A 26,600-nucleotide genomic window follows, 5' to 3' on the forward strand; every position below is an offset into this window, starting at 1 on the left:
ACTAAGTTCATACCATTTGTGTTACTGTTACCTGTGCTGCTGGCTATCAGGGAGAAATGCACAGACAATTCCCTTTACTTTGTTATTGTTTCTTACCATGAACCTCTTGTGTCATCTATCGTTTACTTTGTTAGACTTGTTCTAATTGGTTCGATCTGCCACAGGGAGTGGCTCTCCCACAATAAAGTTTTGACCCTAACATGTATTGAGATGCCCAAGTCTATGGTGTTCTCTAATGCAACATACTAGCTAAGAAATTTCAACACTTTCAGCAGGAGCTTTGTAACTTTCTTTATGCCTTGCAGAGCATTATACTGGCAGGCTGTGTTGAATGAACTATGTAATTTGAAACTTGTCATACCAGCCAGTGATGCTGTTATCAAAGGGTGTGGCGATGGTTTATTGTACTCTCAAAACTTATTCTGAAACAAACTATTGTCTCTGATGGTCCCATGTTATGAAATATTGTTTCTTCCAGCCTGTTCTCAATCAGATTGTCTCATACCTGTATATACTGGTGGTTGTATTGCACTGGTCAGTGAGTATGGAATGCTTATAGTAAGAAAGCTCATGCTGCAGCATGATAGTTCAAGTCAAGTGACCTTTGCATGGTAGTCCTGGTTAGAACAATCATTGGTTTATTTTTGAAGAGGAGAAGTTGAGAGAAGGAATGTGAAAACATTACATGAGATGTTAGGAAGATGCAGGTTTGTAAAGATATGGTTAATGGCTTTATGTGTCAATTTTTAGTCTTTGGAAGATCTTGCTGATTTTTCAAGCCACAGAAGGTTGGAAGGATACTTTTGCACTTTGCTGTCAAGCTAGACAAAATATGCCATGAAGAAGAGTACTAAACACAAGTAATATTTTTGCCTCTCCAGTTCAGTTTTTTATTACGTTATTTGTAATGACTTTATAATTCAATTCTTATTTTGCAAATACATACACAGTTGCTTATATGTAGGAACAATTCATAAAATGACATAGCTGGTGTAGTAGTACAATAAGTTTCACCAGTGCCATTCCATGTCAATTAGTATATGCTAAATTAGATTTATAAATTTATTACACTGAATTTTACTTTGATTTCTCGAAGTTTATTTTGCTCAAATATTATGTCAGGTGCACATATTTATTCAAATCTTAGCATCTACTCCCTTTGTCCCAAAATATAGGAAGTTTTGGTTGAATGGGACACATCCTATTACTACGAATTTGGACAGACAACATGTCTAGATTCGTAGTACTAGGATGTGTCCCATCCAACCAAAACTCCTTATATTTTGGGACGGAGGGAGTAGCTAATAGGGAAGCGATAAAAATAATTTTGATTTTGACCTTGAGTAGAGGCACTTCCAACATATCTCAATTGTGCCTGTTGGTGTCTTGCGGTGGAATATTAGGAAGCACTATTCAATGATTGCACAAGTAAATGCATAATACAAAGCACTATTTACAACACACTTTTGTGTAGTAATTTTTAAAACATAAACTAGACTTCCATATGCCAGTTGTTGACTAATGTACAGCAAATTTGGTGACTTAAATAAAGTTTGATGATATTGTTCTCCTGTTTGTCAAAATTCACTAAAATTTTCATGAGATTGTTATGTGGCTTATGGTTTATCAAACTAGAAGACAAATATAATGTTGCTATACTGTATATCCATGTCTGGAAGTTTAAGTTACATAACCTTTTCTTTTCTTTTACAAATAGTCAATAAACAAAAAATTCTTATACAACCTCAGAAAACCCAGAGAATTTAGACAAAATAGCGCAAAGGACATACTTTGTACCACACAAACATGAAATGAATTTTTATAGCCATGTAGTTAATCTCCCATACCAGCTAGGCTGCATCTGAAAATGCCAAGTACACACAAAATATGCAAGGCAGAAAATGAAAAGAATATATCTAACATTTCTATTTCATGTTGTAAGGCACACATGATACAGAATGACATATTTGCATTTTGGTACTGTTTTTTCTTCTAAGAATAGCGTGGGACCTATGGGCAGGGGACTAAGCCTTTGCTCGCTTTATTTATATATATATATATATATATATATATATATTCTGATTACAAGTGGTCAAAAGTATGCTGGGTGATAATCTTCATCGTCGTATACCATGAGATCTTTTACGATTTGATCCATTGTTGGCCTCTTGCTTCTTTCCTCAAGACATGAAATAGCTGCTTTCACCATCGCTTTTGCTTGATCACAATTGAAATGGCCTTTCAGCCTACTGTCTACTATAGTGTCCAGGACCTCACCACTAGTGAGCATCTGTTTTACCACCTGCACGAATTGCATCAAGTCTATGTTTTCTTCTTCTATTGTTATCCCACTTGAAACTCTAGTCCCAGTCACAATCTCCAGAAGCACAACCCCATAGCTGTAAACATCGACCTTTGCATTGATTGGCAAATTCAGTGCCCATTCTGGTGCCATGTAGCCCATTGTGCCTCTCATATGAGTGAAGTTAAAGGTAGAACTGTCTCTCTTTGAAAGTTTGGATAGCCCAAAGTCTGCTATCTTGGCTTCAAAATCTCGGTTCAGCAGTATGTTTTCTGGCTTAACATCACAATGAACAACCCATTCAAGGCATTCATGATGGAGGTAGGCAAGGCCTCTAGTTGTTCCTAAGGCAATCTTGAACCGTTGGCTCCATGAGAGCAAATTTCTGGTGCCACTGTCATCAAAAAGGTACCTATCCAATGACTCATTTTCCACATACTCGTAGACTAATAACCTCTGACGACCCTCTGAGCAGAATCCCCACATTCTGACCAAATTTATGTGATTGATCCTCCCAATTAACGTCACTTCTGCCCAAAATTCCTCTTCACCCTGTCTAACATCTGTAAGTTTCTTTACTGCAACCACCTTCTTATCCCCAAGTATTCCTCTGTAAACTGTACCACTGCCACCTTTTCCAAGCTCTTCTTTAAATTTTCCCGTTGCTTCCACCAATTCGCGGTATGTAAACCTCCTGAACTGGCTTGTTATCATTTTGTAACCTTTCTCCATGGACTTGGGTATGTTATGCATTTTAAAAAGAAAGTACCACCCTGTCATGATAAAGACCAACTCAACTGCTCCTATTATAGTAGCAAAAACATATAAGTATGCCCACATTATGTTGTCAGAATTTTTTCTGTATGCATCTATGGATACTAACATAACTTTTGAAGCATTTGGCTTGCAGGTAAGACCATGATGTTTGGAGATCAAGGATGTTGAAGCAACGTTCTTAGGAAGTTTGATGTAGTTGTCTCCAGGAAAATATGGATAAACCTGGCCATTGTAGAGCAGGCCTTTAGTGTAACATAGACCATCTCCACCTTTGTAGGTAAAAGATAAGCACACGCAGCTGTCCATACAAATCCTCATGCATTCTTCAAGCGAGATTGACTTGTTTGAAGTCAGATCAAAGCCATAATAGTCACCATGAGGAATCTTGACGAACGTAAAATCCTCGCGTTGCTGGCCACAGCTGACGCTGAATGTTGGCCTGCAGCCTCTACTCCAGTTCTCGGGATCAGTCATCTCGTATCCTGGAGGACAAGTACATCTGAGACCTGGTGAGTACTCACAAATTCCATTTCTTCCACACAATCCATGCACATAGCACATCTGCAATACACCTTCCCCTGTGATAGTCCAGTTGCCATCTGATGCATTCAAGCTGTACATTCTGAGGTTGCCATCATAATCAATTGTGATCCTTCTCTGTATCCCTAAACCTGAATCCAGGGCTACCATTTTGAACCCGTCGCTTGACAAGAACCTGCCCTCGTCGTCCAGGACCGCTATCTTGCTGCTGTTGAATCTAGTCCGGCCGTTCTGCACTGCGGTGTAGTCTGGACTTGGCCAGTATATGCTTGTGATTTCTGGTCCATTGTACTGGAGCCGGAGGACATTATCGTTGTCGAAATACAGGAAATGGTTACCAGATTGGGAGACTAACCTCTTCTCTCTTGTGAGACGCTGCGATGGTAGCAGGGTGTCAGTAGGCCAGTCGAAGCTCTGCCACACGATCTTATCCTCGGAGTCGGATGCCTTCATTACCATATTGCCACTGTTGAGCAGAGCCACCGTGGTGTGCTTGCCCCAGCCAGTCTTGCTCTCCCAGACCGTGGTGCCATTGACATCGGTAAAAGCCAGGTTGCCCTCATGGCTCAGGGATATCTTGGAGCCATGGCCGTTCACCGGAAGGCCAGAGTCTGCGGTCCAGACCACCGTCCTGTCGGTGGCATGGGTGAACCAGATGGAGAAGTAGAAGGCGTTTGTGTCATCTCCAGATGGGTAGAAGCCGCAGGAGAAGGTTGTGTCTGGTGAAACAAGGAAGGTTTCTCCATGATCTACCTGGAGAGATGTACCTGTGCCTGTGGTTTGCCATGGGGATGCAGATGCGGCGCAGCACAAAAGAACGGAGATGAAGGAAATGAAGAGTGGGCACAGGAACTTACCCATCTGGATTTTTGGTTGTTGGGGGGTGACGAGTGGAAAGGATATTGGCTTCTTTGTGTGTGCGCAGGCTGTGCCCTGTGGCCTGTGGGACACTGATTCTTGTCAATCTTGTGACCATATCTCTTGAGATATCAGATACCCATATGCGTTAACTGTAGGACGAGATGCCACATTGCCACTGGATGGTGACTGGTGACTGGTGAGTTTGGCTGGCTTATTTTCATCTGCAGCGAGTGTTACTTTACTCGCGTGATCTTGTTCATTGGATTGGATCACCGAGAATCTGACGTGTGCTTTTTTTTTTTTGGTTCCTGTGTACCCTCTCCAGCTCTCCTTTGCCTGGGAGAGGTTGAGATTCTCAGCACACATCACATTCGTTCTTTGTTCCACCGAAAGATAACATGGAAACTGTGGCTGTGTTCTTTGGTTAGAGCAAGTATAATAGTAGGTTATAAGCCGGCTAAATGTTGAGGTGGAGGAGAGAAGAAAAGAGAAGCGGGTTGTAAACTTACAGCCGGTTTGGATATAAAAACCAGAAACTCTGTGAGAGAGACAAGTGAACCCTGTATTAATTGTAAAGATCTAACTATTATATGGGTAGGCTGAGAGAAGACTACAAAGAACTTTAGAGCAGGTACAATAGTAGGCTATAAGCCAGCTATAAACATAATTTAAAGAAATAAAGGAAGAGAGAGAAGAGTAGCGGGCTACAGATCTGTAGCCAGCTGCAGCACGGACTCCAAAACGTAACGTGTGTATGACATGTGAGACTAGGTATTAATAGTATAGTAAGCAACTATTTGTATGAATTGGCTATTACATTGGCTCTAGATGATTTGGAGCAGTAGTTGGCTATACTATTAAACTTGCTCTTATAGCCAACAGATCGGCTGTATTATTAGCCTTGCTCTTACAGTTACTAACTCACCTCATTCGTTATTCGCGTGCACGTTTTCTAAACGGCTAAACTGTCTTTTTTTTTAAAAAAAATTCTATATAAAAGTTGCTTAAAAATCATATTAATCTATTTTTTTAAAAAATATAGCTAATATTCAATTAATTATGTGTTAATAAGCTACTTCGTTTTACATATGTGAGGGGATACCATGAGGAAAGAGTTATCTCCTAGTGTTGTATATATTGGAAAACTGTAATTTTGTTTTGTGGACCAACCGACTATATTTCTTCTCAATATATTTGTCAACAACATAGACGAAGTTTTTGTCCATCCATGTAATTATGAACGGCCAGAACGGATCAACAGGCTAAATACAGAGTACTTCATTTGTTCTAAAATAAGTTAATTTTAGGTTCTACTTTTTATCCTAAATAAGTTTACTTTTTAATCTATCTGTCAAAAGATGAGTTTTATTCCTTCAATAAGCATACCCACCCATCAATATTTGTCGAAAGATGAGTTTTATTTCTTTGATACACATACTCACCCATTAATATTTCCTTTTCGATTGATGAAGAACATTTTTATTTTTTTTCACTTCATTTTAATTTGTGTTTCAATAGCTAAATGATTTTGCTATTCCTCTGTCGCGTGATTTTTTCTTACGCCTCACTCGCTTTTGTGGTCGTTAGATGCTTAGCTGTTCTGTTAATCCCTAGAGCCATACTATTTTTTATTTACCATATTTTTATATTTATTCTAAATGAGTTAACTATCGTGTCGGTATACGAGTACTTATGAATTTTTATAGTGTTGTTTTTATAGCGAATTCTTAAAAATTACATTGTAATTTTTTAAACTTACAGTGTAATTTCTTTGTAATTTTTAAATTTACTGTGTAACTTTTGAATTCTAAATTAGATTCAGTCTTCTATTTAATTAGGATATGCTAAACAGTGTCGCTTAGATAATTTGTGTTGCCAATTGGCCTGAATACTCAAGTGTTCCCTAGCCCAACAATCTTCCGTGGATGCATCGGTGCACTGCAGGCCTGCCACGTAAGAAATAAAAACCGAGATATAATTTAGAAAATGTGTCGAATCATCATGTCCCTTATTTTGTTTTTTATCCTACGGCTATGTGAGACCTAAGAAAAAAAAATCTGTCGAAAGATATCTAACTAGTCCCATAGCTAAAAGATAAACTTATTCTGAAACAGTAGTTGTTGGCCATTTATAAATGCCCCCCATGTGATCAATCTGAACCGAAGGCTTTGGGGCTTGGACCTTTGTTTTGAGATCGAGTTTAACCGGCAAAGCCCAAATGAGTCTCGCGAGTCGCGCGAGTCATGAGACTCACCTAACCTATCACCTATGGCATCTCGTCATTCTTTTATCCCGTCGTACGGCTTTGTTCATATGTGGTGGTCTGGTGGACCGTCTCTAAAGTTCATGCTCTTCAGATTGGTGGGTAAATTGAACAGGAACGTTTCATCTGAAGGAATCAGACCCAACCCTTACATAGCCTGTGTTTAGATTTTTTTTTCTAAAAACATCACATTGCACAGTTTGCATGTAAATTGCGAGATAAATCTTTTTAGCCTAATTATGCCATGATTTAACAATGTGATGCTACAGTAAACATTTGCTAATGACGGATTAATTAGACTTAATAAATTCGTCTCGCAGTTTACAAGCGAAATCTGTAATTTGTTTTGTTATTAGACTATATTTAATACTTCAAATGTGTGTCTGTATACTTCAAAAAATATTTTGGCCAAGGTACTAAACACATCCGTAGTACTCAAAATAATAAGGCTGTGTTTGGAACTCTAGGTTCCCAACCCCTCTATCTCGTATTCCACGCTCACACTTTTCAAACTGCTAAACATCCTAAAATATAGCAACCTAAGATGGGATGAGACCCATCAGCATGTCCAGATTCATAGTCCTAGGATGGGACCCATTCTAGGTTGCTATATTTTAGGACGGAGAGAGTAGTACTTAATTAATCACACGCTAATGAATCGCTCCGTTTTCCGTGCACACCGTGCGTGTTGGGAACATATGCTTCCGAACACAGCCTAGTCCTAAATATGTCGTTCTGCACTGGCATTGTTGGATATGACTGTAAGGCGTCTTCCTCTATTTCCGCCTCAGTCTAAGCCTGGTTAGGATCTGATATATGCCAAAAAAAAGTCACACTTTGTTTAGACTTATAAACCAGCTTATGGGGTAAAAAGTCTGAGGGTCTGTTTGGCACAGTTCCATCTCCACCCCTCCTGTGGCAGGAGCTCAATCAAAAAGTTTCAAGCTTTCAGCTCCACCTAAAGTGGGAGTGGAGCTGGGTGGAGCTCTCTCACAAAATGAACTAGAGAAGTGGAGCTGGATTCAAGCAGCTCCACAACTCCACTCCATACTCAACTCTTGGAGTTAAAATTAGAAGTTGAATCTCTACCAAATGGGAGCCTGGCCTGTTTGGCACAACTCCAGCTCCAACTCCACCTCTAGAGGTGGAGTTCAGCCAAACAGTTTCAGTTCCACCTAAAATGGGAGTGGAGCTGGGTGGAGCTCTCTCACAACTCCTGGAGTGGAGTTGTGGAGCTGCCTAAACCCAGCTCCATAACTCTAGTTCATTTTGTGAGAGAGCTCCACCCAGCTCCACTCCCAGTTTTGGTGGAGCTGAAACTGTTTGGCTGTGCCAAACATGCCCTAAACATGCAGCTAATCTTATACACTATTAAGTCAAAAACTAAGTTGAAGAAATCTTTTTGGCTTATATGAGGTACATAAATGATGGAACTCTGTCATTAAAGTTAGGATTTCATATCCATTAGCTTATAAATCATATAAGAAAAAAACTAACTTAAAAGTCTATGAAAATAAACTCAATCAATAGCCATGTGAGAGGAGAGAGGAAAGATAAATTATTTTTATTTTTTTCATAAAGGTATATCTTATGCATAACATAAAGGCAAATTTTGCTACAGGACACCCAAAATTTGTGTAATTTGCTGATAGACATCGAAAAAACATGTCATGGCTGAAAGACATTCTAAAAAAACTGGTAATTTGCTGTAGGACACTTTTGGCTCAATTGAAGGGATGGATTCCAAAAAAAAGACGAGAATGCCCCTCTGGCCACATGCTTCAAACATGGTGTTAGAGTAAAAATTAAGAATTTTTCCAACTCTAAATTTTCCATAGCCCAAAGTATATCACTAGCATACACCATATTTCATTTTCACTCTAGTATCGGCTCAAAAAGCTTTTGACCCTAGGGTCATTCTTGTCTTTTTGAAAAATTTCTCTCTCTGATTGAGCCGGAAGTGTCCTCTAGCAAATTACCATTTTTTTAGAGTGTCTTTCTGATGAACCCTGAGTTCCTCTCGACACTCAAGGCAGTTGTTTGGCCCGATCTTTCGGTGAGTTGATGATAACTACGATTTGTGGAAAAGACGTTGACGACCCGATTACAACCGTACAAGACGTTGCGTTGCGCCTTAGCGATCGATACACCTCTCCGTGGGTTGTTGATCTTGCCGGTGCAGATCAACCTTATTCCTGCAAGCAATCGAGAACAAGCAAGAACAAGATATAAAGCAACTGAATTGCTAGATAGACAAGACTTACAAAGATAAATTGATACACGATAAAGTGGGGTTCCGAACAAGCAGACGGACGGTCTAGCCGACACGCGCGCTGCAAGCGAAGTAGCAATGGCTAAACTTACAATTAATCAAAACCCGAGAAACCCTGAAGGGGTAACTAGCTATATATAGGGGTGGGAGCACGACCTAGGGGTGCCTAGGTCATGCTCCACCAGCTTGGGGCGCACCCCACATGGGCCCCACCTGGGCCGGGGTCCCAAATGAAGTTACAAGCCCATAGGCCCATTATAGGTGACGCAGCACCTTGTTCCTGTGATTCCGGCCACACGAGATGGAATTCAGAGAAGAGGCTGGATCCGTTGGAAAGAGGGCTCCGAGAGCTTTCCATCAAGTACTCACAGGCCGAAAACGGAGGTCGTATGCAGATTCGGTGGCCGTTTGAAGTCAGCAGTGTAGTAGGTGGCCGAATCGGATTCTAGCACTTGGAGGACTTGATCTTGATATCTTCTTGTTCATCCATGATGTGAGCAATGGTTGCATCCGTGGTAGCCATGGTCACATCATCTCTTTCAGCCATAACACGTTTTCAAGATGTCTATCAGCAAATTACACAAATTTTCGGTGTCCTGTAGCAAATTTTGCCTAACATAAAAAGTGTTATATTGATCACTTTCACAATGTTAAGGCATGCTATATAGACCAATAATAACCAATTTTTCTATATATTTAATCGTGGTGTATTACGTGTTTACTTCTACCTTAAAATATGCCTAAATATTTTTTATTTACCTTATAACAAAGGGACTACCACAACGATATTACGTTTTCCAAGTTGAAATACGCTTATATATTTTTGTCAAAAAAATAAATACATCTATATTTCATTTTGATTTGTATTTAACTTCTGACTACTCTCTCTGTCAAAAATAAAAGATTTTGGTTGGATAAGACATTGCTAATATTATGGGCATATTCAGATTGTAGCCAAAATTTTGGCAGGATTTCTTATGTATTGATCAAATTTGGTAACAAACTAAAGACATTCTTTTGACAATTTTACTTAGAAAAATAATATGGTTGAAAATGACATCAAAGTGAACATGCCCTACGAATCATATAGCGAGGAACGGAAGACTACGACCTGTTGTGTCAGTTCTCAGTTGTGATCACCACATGAACAGGCCCACGTGAATGGCCCATAGAACGGCGGTCCACTTCTACTCCGGCGAGCCACCTCCCTCGAACTACTAGTCCTTTCGCCTTCCTCGTCGTGTCCACTCCCCACGCACGCACGCGGCGGCGGCGAGCCGCCACCCCCCCTCCCGTCGGCTTTCCGATCTCCGGGAACGTCGCGACGGCGGCGCCAATGCGTATGCTATGCCGCGCGCGCTGGTTCTCTCCCTCCCCCCCTCTGCCGCCGCAGGCGTCATCATTGCCCTCATGTCAGGTGCCGGCAGTGGGGACTGGGGAGGCTGTTGCCCTTGCAGGGGCGAGAAACGAGGTAAAGCTGTTCATCTTCCCTGCTGGTTAAGTCGCATCCATGTCGTGTTCACCACTTGGCATCGCGCTCTCCTTCAAGCTTCCAGTGTGCCTTGAGCGACGCAGAAGCCATGGGCTCAAGCAGAATTGTTCGGTGCAATGCAACTTATCCGGTGGCCATCACGCCTAGAAGAGATCTGCCCTTCGCAATCCATTACAAGGTGCGTATTTCTGAGGTGAGGGCATGGTTTCCTTGTAAACTATGCACGCTGCAGATAATTTTATTTTGCTCTGCATATATTGAATTAATATGGAGTAGTTTCTGGTTATTTGGGTGGGGTTATGGATTCGATGCTTGTGAAAATGACGGTTAAAGTTTGTAGGCTTGTAGAGATAATTGAGAGAAAACGAACAAACCAATCAATTCTGGAATAGCCCTGCATACTATTCATTCACTCATTTCATCTACAGAACAAAACTTGTTACATTATGCAATATAATCATTCCAATGTCATAAACAATAAGCCCTTGTCACCATATCTAGCTATGCCTATAATTACATCATCTAGGATATCCTATTACGTACACATCTCAAAATTTATGCAGTAGCTGCAGGCTAATATGAATAGGCAGGATGGTAGTCGTCTTCGTCATCACATAACATGAGAGCCTTCAGAATTTCATCCATTGTTGGCCTCTTGCTTCTTTCTTCCAGGCATGAAAGAGCTACCTTCACCATTGTAATTACTTGCTCTGGATCAAAGTGTCCATGCAGTCTGTCATCCACTAAATCGGTGACATTCCCTGTAGCCTGAATCTTTTTGGCCTCCTGGACAAACTCTGGAAACTCCACTTGCCTTTCATCTACCACTATGCCGCTTGAAACCCTGATTCCTGTCACAATCTCAAGGAGCACTACTCCATAGCTGTAGACATCAACCTTTGCATTGATCGGCAAATTCAACGCCCATTCTGGTGCCATGTAGCCCATTGTGCCCCTCATATGGGTGAAATTGAAACTAGTGCTGTCTCGCTTTGCAAGTTTGGCTAGTCCAAAGTCTGCTATCTTGGCATCGAAATCTCTACTTAGAAGTATGTTTTCTGGTTTCACATCACAATGCACGACCCACTCAAGGCATTCGTGATGAAGATAAGCAAGACCCCTGGCTGTGCCCAGGGCAATCCTGTACCTTTGGCTCCAACTTAGCAGGCTTTCGTGGCATCTCTCACCAAAGAGGTACTTGTCCAATGACTCGTTCTCCACATACTCATATACCAATAGTCTGTTTGTCCCTTCTGAGCAAAACCCCCACATCCTTACCAAATTTATGTGATTGATCCTCCCAATTAGAGTCACTTCTGCCCAGAATTCCTCCTCTCCTTGCCGAACGTCTGTAAGCTTCTTTACTGCCACTATTTTCTTATCTTCAAGTACTCCTCTATAAACAATTCCAGCCCCACCCCTCCCAAGCTCTTCTTTGAATTTTCCAGTCGCTTCCTTCAATTCTCGGTATGTAAATCGCCTGAACTGGTTTGTTATCATCTTGTATCCATCCTCCATGGACTTGGGTATGTTATGCTTCTTGAAAAAAAGGTACCAGCCTGTCACTATTACAAGCGACTCTAGACCTCCCAATATTGCAGCAAAAACATAGAAGTATGCCCACTTTATATTGTCCTTCTTTGTTCCATACATACTTGCTGAGCCTAGCATGATCTCAGGAGCACTGAGGTTGCAAGTGAGTCTTTGTTGTTTGGAGATTGAGGGTGTTGATTTGCTTGAATTCTTAGGTACTTTCATGTAGTTGTCTCCGGGGAAATATGGGTACACCTGACCATTGTAGAGTAAGCCTTTAGTGTAACATAAACCATCCCCACCCTTGTATGTGAATGATAAGCAGGAGCTGCTGTTCAAGCAAATATTCTGACATGCTTCAAATGAGATGGATTTATTTGATCCCAGATCGAAGCCATAGAAGTCTGCATGAGGCTGTTTGACGAACATAAAGTCCTCATGTGGTCTTTTGCTATCGATTGTAAACGTTGGTTCACATCCTTTGTTCCAATCTGTTGGATCAACCATCACATATTCTGGAGGACATCTACATCTTAGACCTCCCGAGTAGTCACATATCCCATTCTTGCCGCATAGCCCATGAACATAACACATCTGTATCACGGCCTGCCCTGTGATAGTCCAGTTGCCCGTTGACTCGTTCAAGCTGTACATTCTAAAATTGCCATCATAATCAATTGTAATCCTTCTCTTGATCCTAGGACCTGAATCTGTAGCCTCTATCTTGAATCCATCACTTGACACAAAATTACCCTCATCATCAAGAAATGCTATCCTGGTGCTGTTAAATCTAGTACGCCCATTTTTTTCGGCATTATAATCTGGACTTGGCCAGTAGATGCTTGTAATCTCTGGGCCGTCATATAATAGGCGCAGGACATTATCGTTATCAAAGTAGAGGTGATGATAACGAGAGACTAACCTTATGTTTTTGGTCAGGTTCTGCCATGGCAGCAAGGTATCGGTCGGTGAGTCGAAGCTCTGCCACACAGTACTATTGCTGGAATCCTTGATTACAAGATTGCCGGTGTCAAGAAGGGTAACTGTAGTATGCTTGCCTGAAGATGTCTTGCTTTCCCACACCGTCGTGCCGTTGGTATCTGTGAGGACTAGGTTGCCATCATGGCCCAGCGACACCCTGGAGCCGTAAAGGTTCACTGGGGAGTATCCCCCATTCGCCGGAGAGTAGGGATTCGCCGTCCACACGGCAGTTTTCTCGGTGGTGTGGGTGTACCAGATCGAGAAGGTGAAAGCATTTGTGCCAAGCTGATGGAAGCCGCAAGAGAAGGTGGTATCAGGTGAGAGGAGGAAGATCTTGTCATGGTCCTCAGCTCTGATGTGTGAGCCGGTCGTCATGGTTCGCCATGGGGAAGCACAAGAGCAGAGGTGGAAGGAGAGTGATGAGAGGATGGTTAGATACAGCAGCGCAGCCATTATCTCCTTTTCCAGGGAGCTTTGGCTATCGAAGTAGAGAGAAGAAGAGAGACAGAGAGAGGCAGGTAGCTTTAGGTTCAGTTTTAACACTATGCGGCTTACTTAGGTGACGATATGCATTAGCGCGCATGTGGCCGTAATACCCATGTATGTTGCTGACTTGAACAATTGAATACTGGGGTTGGTAAGGCAAAAAAACTGTTGGGCATCTCCACGGTGTACACATTGCATTGTCCTACTATATTGCTTGATTTAGACTGCAAGACGGAATATTGTCAACTTCATGGGGGCATCCATGTTTCTTTCAATGTGTGAAAGAGGAGTACCGATGAAACCGTGATTTTGTATATTATATATATCAGTTTTTCCTCCCTTCTGCCCCAAGCTAAGTTCTTTTACATAAGCAACTAGTGTATGAAAGTTAAAAGTATCTTTAAAGAAGAACTTTATTTGGGAGTAAAAAGAGGACAATTTTTGGATGAATAGTAATAGAGAAAATCTATTATATGCCATTAACTTTGTCACACTTCTACAATTTACCACTGACTTTATCACGTTCTACAATATACCATCAACTTTCACTTAACTTCTACGATTTACTATTGCCGTCCGGTTAGTCTCAGTGAGTACTGTACAAATTTATTGAAATGATCAAAATATCCCTGGGAACAAAAACTTTCAAATTTTGGACAAAAATTCTGAAATATCAAATTTCATGTTTTAGACCAAATTTTAGATGGTTACAATCTTATGTTTATAATATGATATTTTGAAATTTTTATCCAAAATTTGAAAGTTTTTGTCGTAGGGGTATTTTGGTCATTTGGACAAAATTGTACAGTGTTAACGGAGGCTAACCGGACAGCGATGGTAAATCGTAGAAGTTAAGCAAAAGTCGATGGTATATTGTAGAATGTGACAAATTCAATGGTAAATCGTAGACATGTGACAAAGTTAGTGGCATATAATGGATTCTCTCATAGTAATATGGCACTATTCACCTAAAATTTATCTCTTTTTTTTCCTCTCAAATGAAGTTGAGTTTGAACTTGTGATTTCGTGTGAATGTATGTGATGCCTACTGCTAACTCCAATATTTTTTTTGATGAATTTAGAGAACTTTTAGGTATGGTTTTCACTTATGATTTTCACTGGATATTTTCTCATTATCTACCCACCAGATCTGTCTCTGATGTCATGTTTAATATTTATCAATTTATGATGGACAAAACAAATAGTATGGCTGCATCGTATCGTAAAAAGTTTGTGTACGATCTTATTTTGTTCATGACCTGAAGTCGTCGTCATCTCTCTCTCAATATTTAAAAGTCATTTCTTTGGTATTTGCCCAATATAAGAAGCGCCCCACTGATAGCAATTTGGATGACGAAATCAACGATATTAATAGTAGTTTGGATCTTGACATGATAGCTTGTGGTTTGATCAAACGACTCTTCGTTTCAGTTTGCCCATTCTATCTTTTTATCTTGCACTAAGTCTCTTCTAAAGCGCACACAGTCATCAGCACTTACCAATTTCGCTTTCCGATTTGATGTGTCATTAGCTGATCTTTCTCTGGTGGCGAGACATTTTACCTGGTTTTGACCTGACCAGCTGATCTCATTCTGCAGGGGAAACCATGCACTTGGTCATACTAGTTCTACTGCCCAAATAATGCAAAACTGCAAGAATTACCCCTCTTGGCTACTGGCTTTGTTTGACACAATGGCACTTACACTCTTTCAGGATTTGATAGTACATAACCACAAATAGTAGACGCACATATGCATGTAGCTGGCAATGGCATCTTCTTGACCTGCCGCTCCAATTGTAATTCCAGTACAGTCTATAGGGAAGTTGAAGTATCATATTCTATAGACTGTCTTAATTTAAGACTAATTGCACAAATTTTGTACGACCTAGTGGCCTAAGACTTCACATCTTGCCTGGTTTTTTTTTTTTTGTGCATCTTTCAGCTTCTAGAACCGGCTGGCCTGCAGGCACACCAGTAGTGACTTCACATCTTTAATCTGCTAGTGCTAGTTGTCTGAGGGTAAGGTTTCATGCTCAACCGCTCAAACTAGGACCTGCAATGCAAGTGTCGTATTTTTCTTCTCACATTCTTGTAACATAACATCAGTGCTTGGACAGCATCGACCAACTGGTCTTTCTTCTCCCTTGCCCGGTCTTGGATCCATGGATCGTTTTCCTGCAGCTTTCTGATCGATGCAATTAAGCTTGCTTTGCCTTCAGCTATCGTCAGTGCTTGACTGACCATGCGAGTATAACGTAGCTGCCTCTTCCTGGTCAATATCGTTACCTGCCATGGACAAAATGTAAAATACTCCAGGAAAATCCATTATATATCTATATGATACCCACAAAACCTTATTTTTGTGGTGTACTCCTAATCTTATTGTATACTCCCTCCGTACTCATAAAGGAAGTCGTTTAGGACAGCGACACGGTTTCCAAAACACAACTTTGACTTCTTGTTTCTATAAAAATATTTATTGAAAAATGATATATGTATATTTTTATGAAAGTATTTTTTAAAACAAATCTATTCATATAATTTTTATATTTTCAAACTCAACAACTTGAGAGTTATTCATGATTTATATTCTCAAGGTTTGACTTAAACATTGTTCTAAACGACTTCCTTTATGAGTACGGAGGGAATATGTACAGGATTTGAGCTCTTCTTTTCGCGAAAAGAGAGAATTTGAGCTCTTTTACAGTGCTCCTTGGCATTGGCGTTGCAAGCCATGGGACCTCACTGGGCTGCAATGCTGAAGCTTCTTCCCTATCTGAATAGATTGACCTCAGTTGTAGTGGGCAATGGTATCAGAGCCAGCTTTCGGAAAGATCGATGGCTTATACAAATGCCACTGCAAGAGAAATTCCCAGCTCTATTCACCCCTTCCAGGCAACAACAAGCAACAGTGGCAGTACATGCAAAGAATATTGTTCCGTCTCCAATTTGCGCAAAATATGCAGCTTAGCAGATGAAACAACAAGCTACCTCTTTCTTCACTGTCCTTTTGCCTCTGGTCTATGGGCTTCACTCCACATCGATCCAGGTATTGACGATGTAAAACAACTCCATGCATTACAACCACCATCAGTCATCCCGACAGCGCACTTCCGCCCCTTCTTTCTGCTCTGCCTTTGGGGACTCTGGAACCACCGCGCCATGATGCCATCTTCAGAAACCAGGAGCCTTGTCATCGTCGCCTCCTCCAACGATGTATCGAAGACGCAACTCTCTGGGCACACCGGTTAAAGAGCCAGGATAGAATCGTTGTTTCCACCTGGAAGCAAGTACTCTCCCACCCCCTAAATTCTGATCAAATGGTGCAATTGGATCTCAAATTTATTAGGAAGTTCTTCCTCTAGAATCCTCCTAAATGGATGCCCCGGTAACCCAATTTTACATAAGAGAGGTCTAAGACAAGGAGACCCACTTTCTCCTATGCTATTTATTCTAGCTATGGAACCACTGCATCTGATCTTCAAAGCAGCCGAGGAAGCCTTAATTCTCAAGAAAATAGATCCGAGACGACAAAGATTTCGTTGTTCCTTCTACGCGGACGACGTGGCTCTCTTCATCCCTCCAGAGGCACAGGAACTAACAACTGTAAAGAACATTCTCCACACTTTTGCAAGGATCAGCGGCCTCCACACAAATCCTTCCAAAACAGAGGTTTTCCCGATAGCTTGTGATAATCTGAATGTTGAAAGCCTTCTAAATTCATTCATGGGGAATTTAAAAACCTTCCCATGCAATTATCTCGGCATACCCCTTCATACGAGAAAACTGAGGAAAATAGATCTACAGCCTCTAGTAGATAAGGTGGGTGCAAGAATACCAGGTTGGAAGGGAAGATTCTTTACTTCAGCAGGAAGGGAAGTGTTAGTGAAAACAACACTTACGGCAACACCAATTTACCACCTCACGGTACTGCCACAAATGAAATGGGTTTTCAAGAAAATTGATCGTTTCAGACGTGCCTTTCTTTGGAAGGGAGAGGACCCTGAAAATGTGAATGCCGGTAGCAGTTTAATTAATTGGCAAGAGGTATGTAAACCAAAGAATTTGGGAGGACTTGGTATTTTAAACTTAGAAAAATTTGCAAGAGCATTGCGCCTCCGTTGGCTTTGGTATAATTGGAAAGATGATACAAAACCGAGGGTGAATATGTCAGTTCCATGTGATGAAACTGATAGATGCCTATTCAGAGCTGGGACAAAAATTGAGATCGGGGATGGAAGAAAAACCTCTTTCTGGTTAGACAATTGGTTGGATGGCCAAACACCCAAGGATCTAGCTCCGACAATTTTTAGGCTTGCAAAGAGAAAAAGTAATAGTCTACATGCTGATCTGAACAACAATCATTGGCTATCTCTGTTAAATCCAATCACTTCCTTGGAGGAGGTAAACGACCTTGTCCAGCTGGGGGGAAGACTTCAGAACATATCCCTACAAGATGGACTGGCGGATGAAATAATTTGGAGATGGACTGAAAATGGGGTTTACTCAGAAAAGAGTGCCTATCTTGCCCAGTTCCAGGGATCACACACAAACGTTTTTTACGAGCCTCTTTGGACCACATCTGCAGAACCAAAGCATCGATTTTTTGGCTGGTTAGTCTTACACCAACGAACTCTTACCGCGGAAAATCTGCTGCGCTGACACTGGCCATGCGACTGGATTTGTAGTCTATGTAGGGGGGCCTTCGAGGATGCCACACATCTAGCAAAAGAGTGCCCCTTTACGAACTTGGTTTGGAACCATGTCAGTAGTTGGCTTGACATTCAAGCACCACAACAACATACAGCACCTTCCATTGAAGACTGGTGGAGCACCCTCTGCAGGATCAAGCCTAAATCAAGAAGGAAGCACATTCTGAGTGTCCTTTTAACAACATGGTGGAATATTTGGCTAGAACGTAATAGGAGGATTTTCCAAAATTCTTCAAAAAGCGAGCTGCAGGTGGCCTTCCTAGTTAAAGAGAATATAGACCTCATCAACCAATCCAGGCTCTATTGCTGCTGATAGAACCTGGTCCTCAGGCGTTCTTTCCTTGGGTTGTAAATTTAATCGCAGGAGCTGTACTGCCCTGTTGTTGTTTTCGTTTATGCACCCTCTGTAAGACTCTCTTGATTTATTTCTTCTAATATATACGGCAAATCTCCTGCCGTTTAATGTTTCAAAAAAAAAATTCTGATCAAATGTAATAGCAGGCCGCTGGCCCTTCTTTTGTTTCTGTTTGTGTTTGTATGAACATCTCTGCTTTAATTTCAATGGAAATTCAGGTGGGGAAGCTCTCCCCTCCGGTGATTATTAAAAAAAAAAAGAGTATTCAGATCATCAGATGTATATCAAAATTTTAGAGAAAAAGGTATATACAATATGTAATACGCATGTGCATGAAAAAAAAGGGAAAAATAAGGCTGTATTCAGACCAAAATAAATATAAACCAATCTTTCTTAGTTTCTTACACTCTTCTGATCTTCTCCAATGGTCTAATTCGCACAAGTTTACTCGGCGCCGGCGTAGACAAAATACCATGTTATTATTCCCGAAAAAATACCATGTTATTACTGTTTTTTTTAAGAACATGCTATTAACCATTTAACCGAATTAAAAAACCCTAAAATACCCAAACAAGTCAATGATACTACACCATCACGAGTAAAAGATCTGCAAAAAAACGTAGAAGGGGAAAAAAGGGAGCGACGACACGAGCCAATCAGCCAAATGTCACGAGTAATCTATTGAAGATTTCTCTGGAATGGGCCTTATATGGGCCTAGATTCTCCCTCTCAACCAAAGTGTGGCCTCAGCAGCCCACATTTATTTTCCGACAATTATCGGGCTCGGCCTCTTCGCGCCGGATCGTCTCACTCTCACCCCTTCCATAGTGGCCAGCTCGGCCTCGATCCACATCGTCGTTGTTGCACACAGCTTCGATCCACACCGCCGCCATCGTTCATGGCTTTGATCCACGCCGCCGCAAACATCCATAGCTTCGAAGCCAATAGTTAACCCTGATTTTGTCTGAACTCTGATTTTTCTCTGAACAATTGAGCAAGATCTGTCTCCTTTGGTATATAATAAAATTCCAGCACATACATCACTAAAACTTGAAACATGGAAAGGCTCATCCTGGTACTTCTGAATGTTATTTCATACAGATGAAAGCTTACAAATGTTAAAAGTTCGTTGAGCAATAGGTAGTCAAATTTCTGTTCTGTGTTTTGTTCATACCGTAACCTGCTCACCTGCTGCTAGCTTCATAATACCCAAATGTTCAGAAATGGAATTGGCGCTCGTCGATTCGTTAAAAAAAAAAAGGAAAAACAGATGTTCAGAAGGGAAAAGAAATTCAGGTGTAATAGAAGGGTTTTTTGGGTGACCCCAAAATTACAAGTGGAAAATATTTGTAGGGGTAAAGATTAACCAAACATCCAAGCGTGCCCTTAGCAATCAGAACCGCATCCTGGGTAGGGGTGGATAAAAAGCTTGGGCTCGTGAGCTCAGCTCGGGCTTGGCTCGAGCTCACTTAGCTCGGCTCGGCTTGAATGCCAAACGAGCCAAGCCCAAGTCTCCCTTTCAGCTCGTTTCTAAAACAAGCCGAGCCCGAGCTGGCTCGCGAGCCGCTTGATTTGGCTCGTGAGCCTAGGCCATCATGTATTTATATGGATGATTTTATCTTCTAGTGGAGTTATTATTTGTTAATATGTAATTTATCATCTATATTTTGATGAATTGAATATATAAAGTTATTTTAATTTTACATGTTGATGATTTGTTATTGCTTTTCTTAATGATTACAAATTATGTATCTTCAACGGAAGGCTCGCAAGCCAGCTCGAGCTGGCTCGAGCTAAGAAATAAGCCGAGCCGAGCTCATATTTTAACTCGTTTTACTAACCGAGCCGAGCCAAGCCTAACTTGTTGCGAGCCGAGCTAAGCTTGTCTTGGCTCGTTTCCACCCCTAATATTGGGTGACATAGAATGATGGTGCACCATAGTTTCTTACCTAGGACCTGTTTAGATTTCAACTTTTTTTCTTCAAACTTCCAACTTTTCCGTTACATCAAACTTTCCTACACACACAAACTTCCAACTTTTCTGTTCCAATTTCTTCAAACTTCTAATTTTGGCGTGTAACTAAACACAGCCCTAGCGTAGAAGCTCTATGAAGCTCCAGTATTAAATTCTAGCATCGGTCAGTTTAGGCATGCACAAGCACAAGTGGTATATCGTCAGTAACAAGAAGACAAAGGAGCACAATCAATCACTGACCACGGATGAACATATTGGACCAATAGCTAGTAGTAAACCAATCATCAGCACTTCAAATCAAATGGAATGTTCTATACTAAGCAGCTGGTTCCTTCCAGGAACATGAAAAATTGAAAACTCTAAACACTAGCGACACGCTCACGGCGGCTCACCCGTGACAGATCCTGACCTCTCTCGCGGAGCACTCGCCGCCTCGTCGGCCCTTGGACCGGCATGAGGAATCCGACTCACTGCTGAACTTTGAACAGCTCCAGCTGGTTCATTGAGCTGAAAATGTTTTGGATGTTTGTTTAGAGATCCCCTCGGAAGTGTTACAACCTGCAAAGATTTATCGACGTAAAATCAGCAAGCATAAATCATAAGCCAGCTTTAGGAAGCGTGATCACAATTTGCCGGCTACACCAATCAATTTGGGAACCTATAATAACGGGCACAACTTTAGTGTTCAGTCTACTTTTAATAGCCAATTAAAAAGAAAAGATAAACCATGTCAGTTCGGCTAGCATCGCCGCAATGATATTGGTACCACGACTCCACGAGACAGTGACAACACAATGATCAATGACAATACAATACCGAACTGCCCGGTCAGACATGGCTACATGACTTGCGCGTCACTGTCACCCTAACGATCAGGGCATTTATCATGCAAATTACCAAACGAATTGTCCACCTCTACAACTGGCAATCAACAAGTCAGCATCCCAAACAATGGCATGGAATGAACATAGCCAATCTTTGCTCCAAGTAGACAAATTACTCCCATATATAGTTATATACTCTAGAGTCCATATAGCTAGCAGCACCAAACAGAATGTTTTTTTTGGGATACGCGAGGGACGCATCTTTGTATTAAGGAATAAAGTATTTACAGAGCGGGCCGAAAAATCAAAAACACGAAGGGGACAAGATACAGGAGGGGGGAGGAGGAAGAAAATAAAAGCCTAATCTCCCAACGAATGTGGCGACCTTCCACCCGACATAGGGGTCGCCATGGCCGGTATCGCGGCTCTAGCCAACCGCCAAAGGTCTGCTTCGCCCGTCATGGCCCTAGCAATTTCCGCCCATGTCCTACTCTTTTGGTTGAAGACCCGATTGTTTCTTTCTTTCCAAATCGTCCACGCCAAACAGAATGTTGGTATTGAGAAATAATGAGGCAGCTCTCAAAAATGTGAAAGCTGTCATGAAGATTGTATGACCAAGACAAGAAACATGTCAAATATTTAAGCTGCACGATTAGAGAATGATGGTAAAAACAAAAGTTCAGACCTTCTAAAATTAGAGAGCTTTAAAAGCAGTAATATATTCAATCACTTTCATATACCTGAAAGCCGCCAGGACTGAATGCAATGCGACAATGTCCTGAAGGAGCACTTAACTATTCCCGGTTTACTGGTTTAGGCATGTAGAATTTGCAGCATGGATTCAAATTTGACTCCACGAAAGAACCTTTGCAACAAGTGGATATCAAATAAGGATGAGGCAGAGCATCATAAATGGAAGCAAACACCTTCCTCCATACCATGATCTGATGGCCTGAACACAAAGAAAACAAAATGGCAAGATTACTCTGTCTAGTCATTCTTCCCTTGATCAGTGTACTGCCATTCTCATATGCTTCACCCCTGTTGATGCTAAGCACCGGCTCATCCTTATTTGTTGAAGAGCATAAGCAAACCTTCCTTACCTCACCAAACGCCGATTTCTCTTGTGGCTTCTATGAAGTTGGAGGGAATGCTTTCTCCTTCTCCATCTGGTTCACCAACAGCAAGAATAGGACCGTCGTATGGTCTGCAAACCCCAAGTCCCCGGTAAATGGCCATGGCTCTAAGGTGACACTGAACCATGAAGGTAACCTGGTCCTCGCTGATGTCAATGGCACCGCAAATTGGGACAGCAAGACGAGCTCTGGCAAGGGCACAACGGCTGTCCTTCTTGACACTGGCAATCTCGTCATCAGAGACTCCACAGGCACGAAGTTATGGCAAAGCTTCTGGGCACCAACGGATACCTTGCTTCCATTACAGCCTCTCACCAAAGGTACAAGACTGGTCTCTGGTTATTTCAACCTCTATTTTGACAATGACAATGTGTTACGCCTCATGTATGATGGGCCAGAAATATCTAGCATCTATTGGCCAAGTCCAGACTACTCAGTGTTTGATATTGGGAGGACTAGCTACAATGGCTCCAGGAATGCAATCCTTGACACTGAAGGACACTTCCTCTCAAGTGATAAGCTGGATATCAAGGCTGCTGATTGGGGTGCTGGAATCAACAGAAGGCTGACGCTTGATTATGATGGGAATCTAAGAATGTATAGTTTGAATGCATCAGATGGGAGCTGGAAAGTCTCATGGCAGGCTATAGCAAAATTGTGTGATGTGCATGGACTGTGTGGCGAGAATGGTATATGTGAGTTCTTGCCAAGCTTCAAGTGTTCTTGTCCCCCTGGATATGAGATGAGAGATCCAACAAACTGGAGCAGAGGTTGTCGTCCACTATTCAGCAAAAACTGCAGCAAAATAGAAGAATATGAGTTCTTCAAGCTCGCTCAAACCGACTTTTATGGCTTCGATCTAATCATCAACCAATCCATCTCACTTAAAGAATGTAAAAAGACTTGCTTGGACATCTGCTCCTGCTCAGCAGTCACGTATAAGACAGGGTCTGGAACTTGTTACATCAAATATGTACTCTTCAATGGCTACAGCTCCACAAATTTTCCGGGTGATAACTACATCAAACTACCCAAGAATATGGTTTCCAAACAGTCCGATCTCTCATGCAACCCAACCAAAGAGATTGTACTAGGATCTTCAAGTATGTATGGAATGAATGATGCAAATAAAAATTATGCAACCTATTATGTGTTTGCAGCAGTATTGGGAGCTCTAGTGCTAATCTTCACAGGTACAAGCTGGTGGTTTCTTTACAGCAAGCACAACATACCCATGTCAATGGAGGCAGGCTACAGGATGGTAACAAGCCAATTCAGGATGTTCACGTACCGAGAATTAAGGGAGGCAACTGGAAAGTTCAAGGAAGAGATTGGAAGAGGAGCCTCTGGTATTGTTTACAGAGGAGTACTTGAAGATAAGAGAGTGATAGCCGTGAAGAGGCTAATGAATATTTCACATGGTGAGGAGGAATTCTGGGCAGAAATGAGTATTATTGGAAGGATCAATCACATGAACTTAGTTAGGATGTGGGGTTTTTGCTCCGAGGGTCAACAAAAACTACTGGTGTATGAGTATGTGGACAATGAATCACTGGACAAGTATTTATTTGGTGATGTAAGTGCTGAGCGATTGCTTGCATGGAGCCAACGGTTCAAAATAGCGTTGGGTACAGCTAGAGGTTTGGCCTATCTCCATCACGAGTGCCTAGAGTGGGTTGTCCATTGTGATGTAAAACCAGAGAACATACTTCTGACCAGAGATTTTGAAGTGAAGATAGCAGACTTTGGACTGGCCAAACTCTCAAAGAGAGACAGTACCAGTTTAAACTTCACGCATATGAGGGGTACAATGGGCTACATGGCACCAGAATGGGCGTTGAACTCACCAATCAATGCAAAGGTTGATGTCTACAGTTATGGTGTTGTTCTTCTTGAGATTGTAACTGGAAGCAGGATATCAAGCGGGATAAAAGTGGATGGGAGGGAGGTGGAGCTCAGAGATTTTGTGCAGGTCATGAAACATATTCTGGCTACTGGGGACGTCAAGGATGTAATTGATACTAGACTGAATGGGCATTTCAATTCTGAGCAAGCAAAGGTAATGGTGGAAGTTGCTATATCTTGTCTTGAAGAAAGAAACAGCAGGCCTACAATGGATGAAATTGCAAAAGCCTTCCTGGCATGTGATGACGAAGACAATCACCCAGCCTACTCATGGTGACCTGCAAAGCAATAGTGTTTTGATTTGAAGGATCAAAAACTAGTTATTCAGTTTAGCATGCACAATACTTGAAGTAAACAGTTCTTGTTAGAGAAAATAAGTCAGATACTTCTATAAATTCATTTCAGTATAGTGGCAGGTTTGTTTATTCAAATGTACATCCAATAGAAAAATAAGTGTGTTGGATCAGTGGAACGCTGTACCAATGTTTAAAGTTCTTAACTTTGCACTTCTGGTGAGTCTCCTGAGAATCTCCTCATACTGACGTGTCATTCTCCACGTATATATTTCCACGTAGCTAAGAATAATTTGTAGTTGTGTTGCTGGTGTAGTCATCTGTTGGGAAATACAGCAACAGCATCCAACAACTATTTCTTCACATTTTTTCACCCGTTAGAGATCTAACCAGGAAAGACCCTTCCATCATGCTTTAGACAACGAGTAGTGTCTCACGATATGACCACAAATAAATTTACGAATTTAAGTATTTGTTGTTCCCTGGAATAGTAAGGTTGAATTAATATGCTAGGCTGCTAGCTGATTTGCCCAGATAATGTACAAAGCTTAAAGAGAATATAGAATCCAAGAATAAATAGTTGACTTGAGTATGACATCCTGTAACTTACCTAGTCATCCATGATCATGTGTGGTAGTTATGTAAACATAATACAAATCAATGATAATCAGCACAGTCCGCAGAATGTTTGCTAAAAATTCCCTCAAGGCACTGAGTATCAGAGATTAAAATGGCAAATAGGATTTGAGGGTGCCTCACCTACGAGTAGTTAATACTATATAATATGGCCATTTTGATCCTAAACAAGTGAATTAAGATAATGATGAAAGGTGCTAGACTGCTACACCTATCGTTGGAAAATTTGTAAGGACCAGAAAGGAACTCTTTCCTTGAAAGAACCAGCTCACTAATAATGATTTAAATACTGGAAGTTCTCCTAGAATACAACCACCGCGATAATCAGACAACCTACTAATGGTGACCAATAACAACACTAATTTTATTTTGCAAGAAGAAGAATTATTATACCATAGAGAAAAGATCAGTTCGAGCATGTTATGAATTCTTCTTAGGGCAATAATATATCAACTTGTTCTTAATTGTAATGAATCTGTTGAATATTCTAGTGTCTGTATGAACTCTTGCATGAAACTAAGTAGGTTCATTTAGAAAGAAGTACGATACCAGTACCTTTATTTGATGGCAAGCTGCGTTCAGTTATTCAGAAGGGCCCAAGTAAGGATATGATATACACAATATCAATTTAGTGCACATTTCTCTTGATCCTTTGGCGCATGATTTACACTACCACAGTACCATGTGATCTCGTAAGCAGTAAGCTTACTTTCCTTAAAAAATATACACATACACAAAGCCATAAAGGATACGCTCTCCGCTATGCACAGCCGCATTCAGTTCTAGGGATGGCTCATCGCCTCATCTATCTACTGCTGCGACATCACCTGTGGGGTACCAATTGACGGCAAAAATGTCAGTTTTCTAATACCATCACGAGACTAGTAATAACATAACCGAGCCATCAAGAGGGAGGGGCCCGCGATATGTCCTCAATCATCCGAGTCATCCCCGATTCCCCATTCTCGTGGTTGCCGCCAAGGTGTTCGATAGAATTCCGCAAAGACAATAGAGGTCTGCACGGGGCAGGGACAAGGGCGGAGGAGGGAGGGGGGGGGGGGGGGATAACATTCACCTGCGCAGAGAGCACGCCGGACGCGGCCGGGGACACGGAGAGAGCTGCAGATCTGATGGCTCCGCTGGTGGCAAGAGGCCCGAGGCAACGTGGTTGAGGCGGAGCGAAGGCGAGCGCAGCGGCAGTTCGGCACTCGGCGCGGCTGGTTCGCTGGTGAAGTGGGGAGTGGGGAGTGGTGAAG

At 41.6% G+C, this 26,600-nt stretch overlaps 3 protein-coding genes across 3 annotated transcripts; 1 reads left to right on the forward strand and 2 right to left on the reverse strand.

Annotated features, from left to right (window-relative positions):
- Positions 1-1,902: 1,902 nt before the first annotated feature.
- Positions 1,903-4,902, reverse strand: LOC107278048 (putative receptor protein kinase ZmPK1). Its single transcript, XM_015761638.3, has one exon. The coding sequence runs from the start codon at positions 4,478-4,480 to the stop codon at positions 2,093-2,095; it is 2,388 nt and encodes a 795-aa protein (XP_015617124.1). The 5' UTR covers positions 4,481-4,902; the 3' UTR covers positions 1,903-2,092.
- A 5,985-nt stretch (positions 4,903-10,887) lies between these two features.
- LOC4326329 (putative receptor protein kinase ZmPK1) lies at positions 10,888-13,837 on the reverse strand. Its single transcript, XM_015769173.3, has one exon. The coding sequence runs from the start codon at positions 13,472-13,474 to the stop codon at positions 11,081-11,083; it is 2,394 nt and encodes a 797-aa protein (XP_015624659.1). The 5' UTR covers positions 13,475-13,837; the 3' UTR covers positions 10,888-11,080.
- Positions 13,838-21,613: 7,776 nt separating this feature from the next.
- On the forward strand, positions 21,614-24,923 carry LOC107276023 (putative receptor protein kinase ZmPK1). Its single transcript, XM_015765897.2, has one exon. It carries the CDS (start codon positions 22,347-22,349, stop codon positions 24,690-24,692), a length of 2,346 nt encoding a protein of 781 aa, XP_015621383.1. The 5' UTR covers positions 21,614-22,346; the 3' UTR covers positions 24,693-24,923.
- The last annotated feature ends 1,677 nt before the right edge of the window (positions 24,924-26,600 follow it).

The sequence above is a fragment of the Oryza sativa genome, chromosome 1, assembly GCF_034140825.1.
Source record: "Oryza sativa Japonica Group chromosome 1, ASM3414082v1".
Classification (NCBI taxonomy): domain Eukaryota; kingdom Viridiplantae; phylum Streptophyta; class Magnoliopsida; order Poales; family Poaceae; genus Oryza; species Oryza sativa.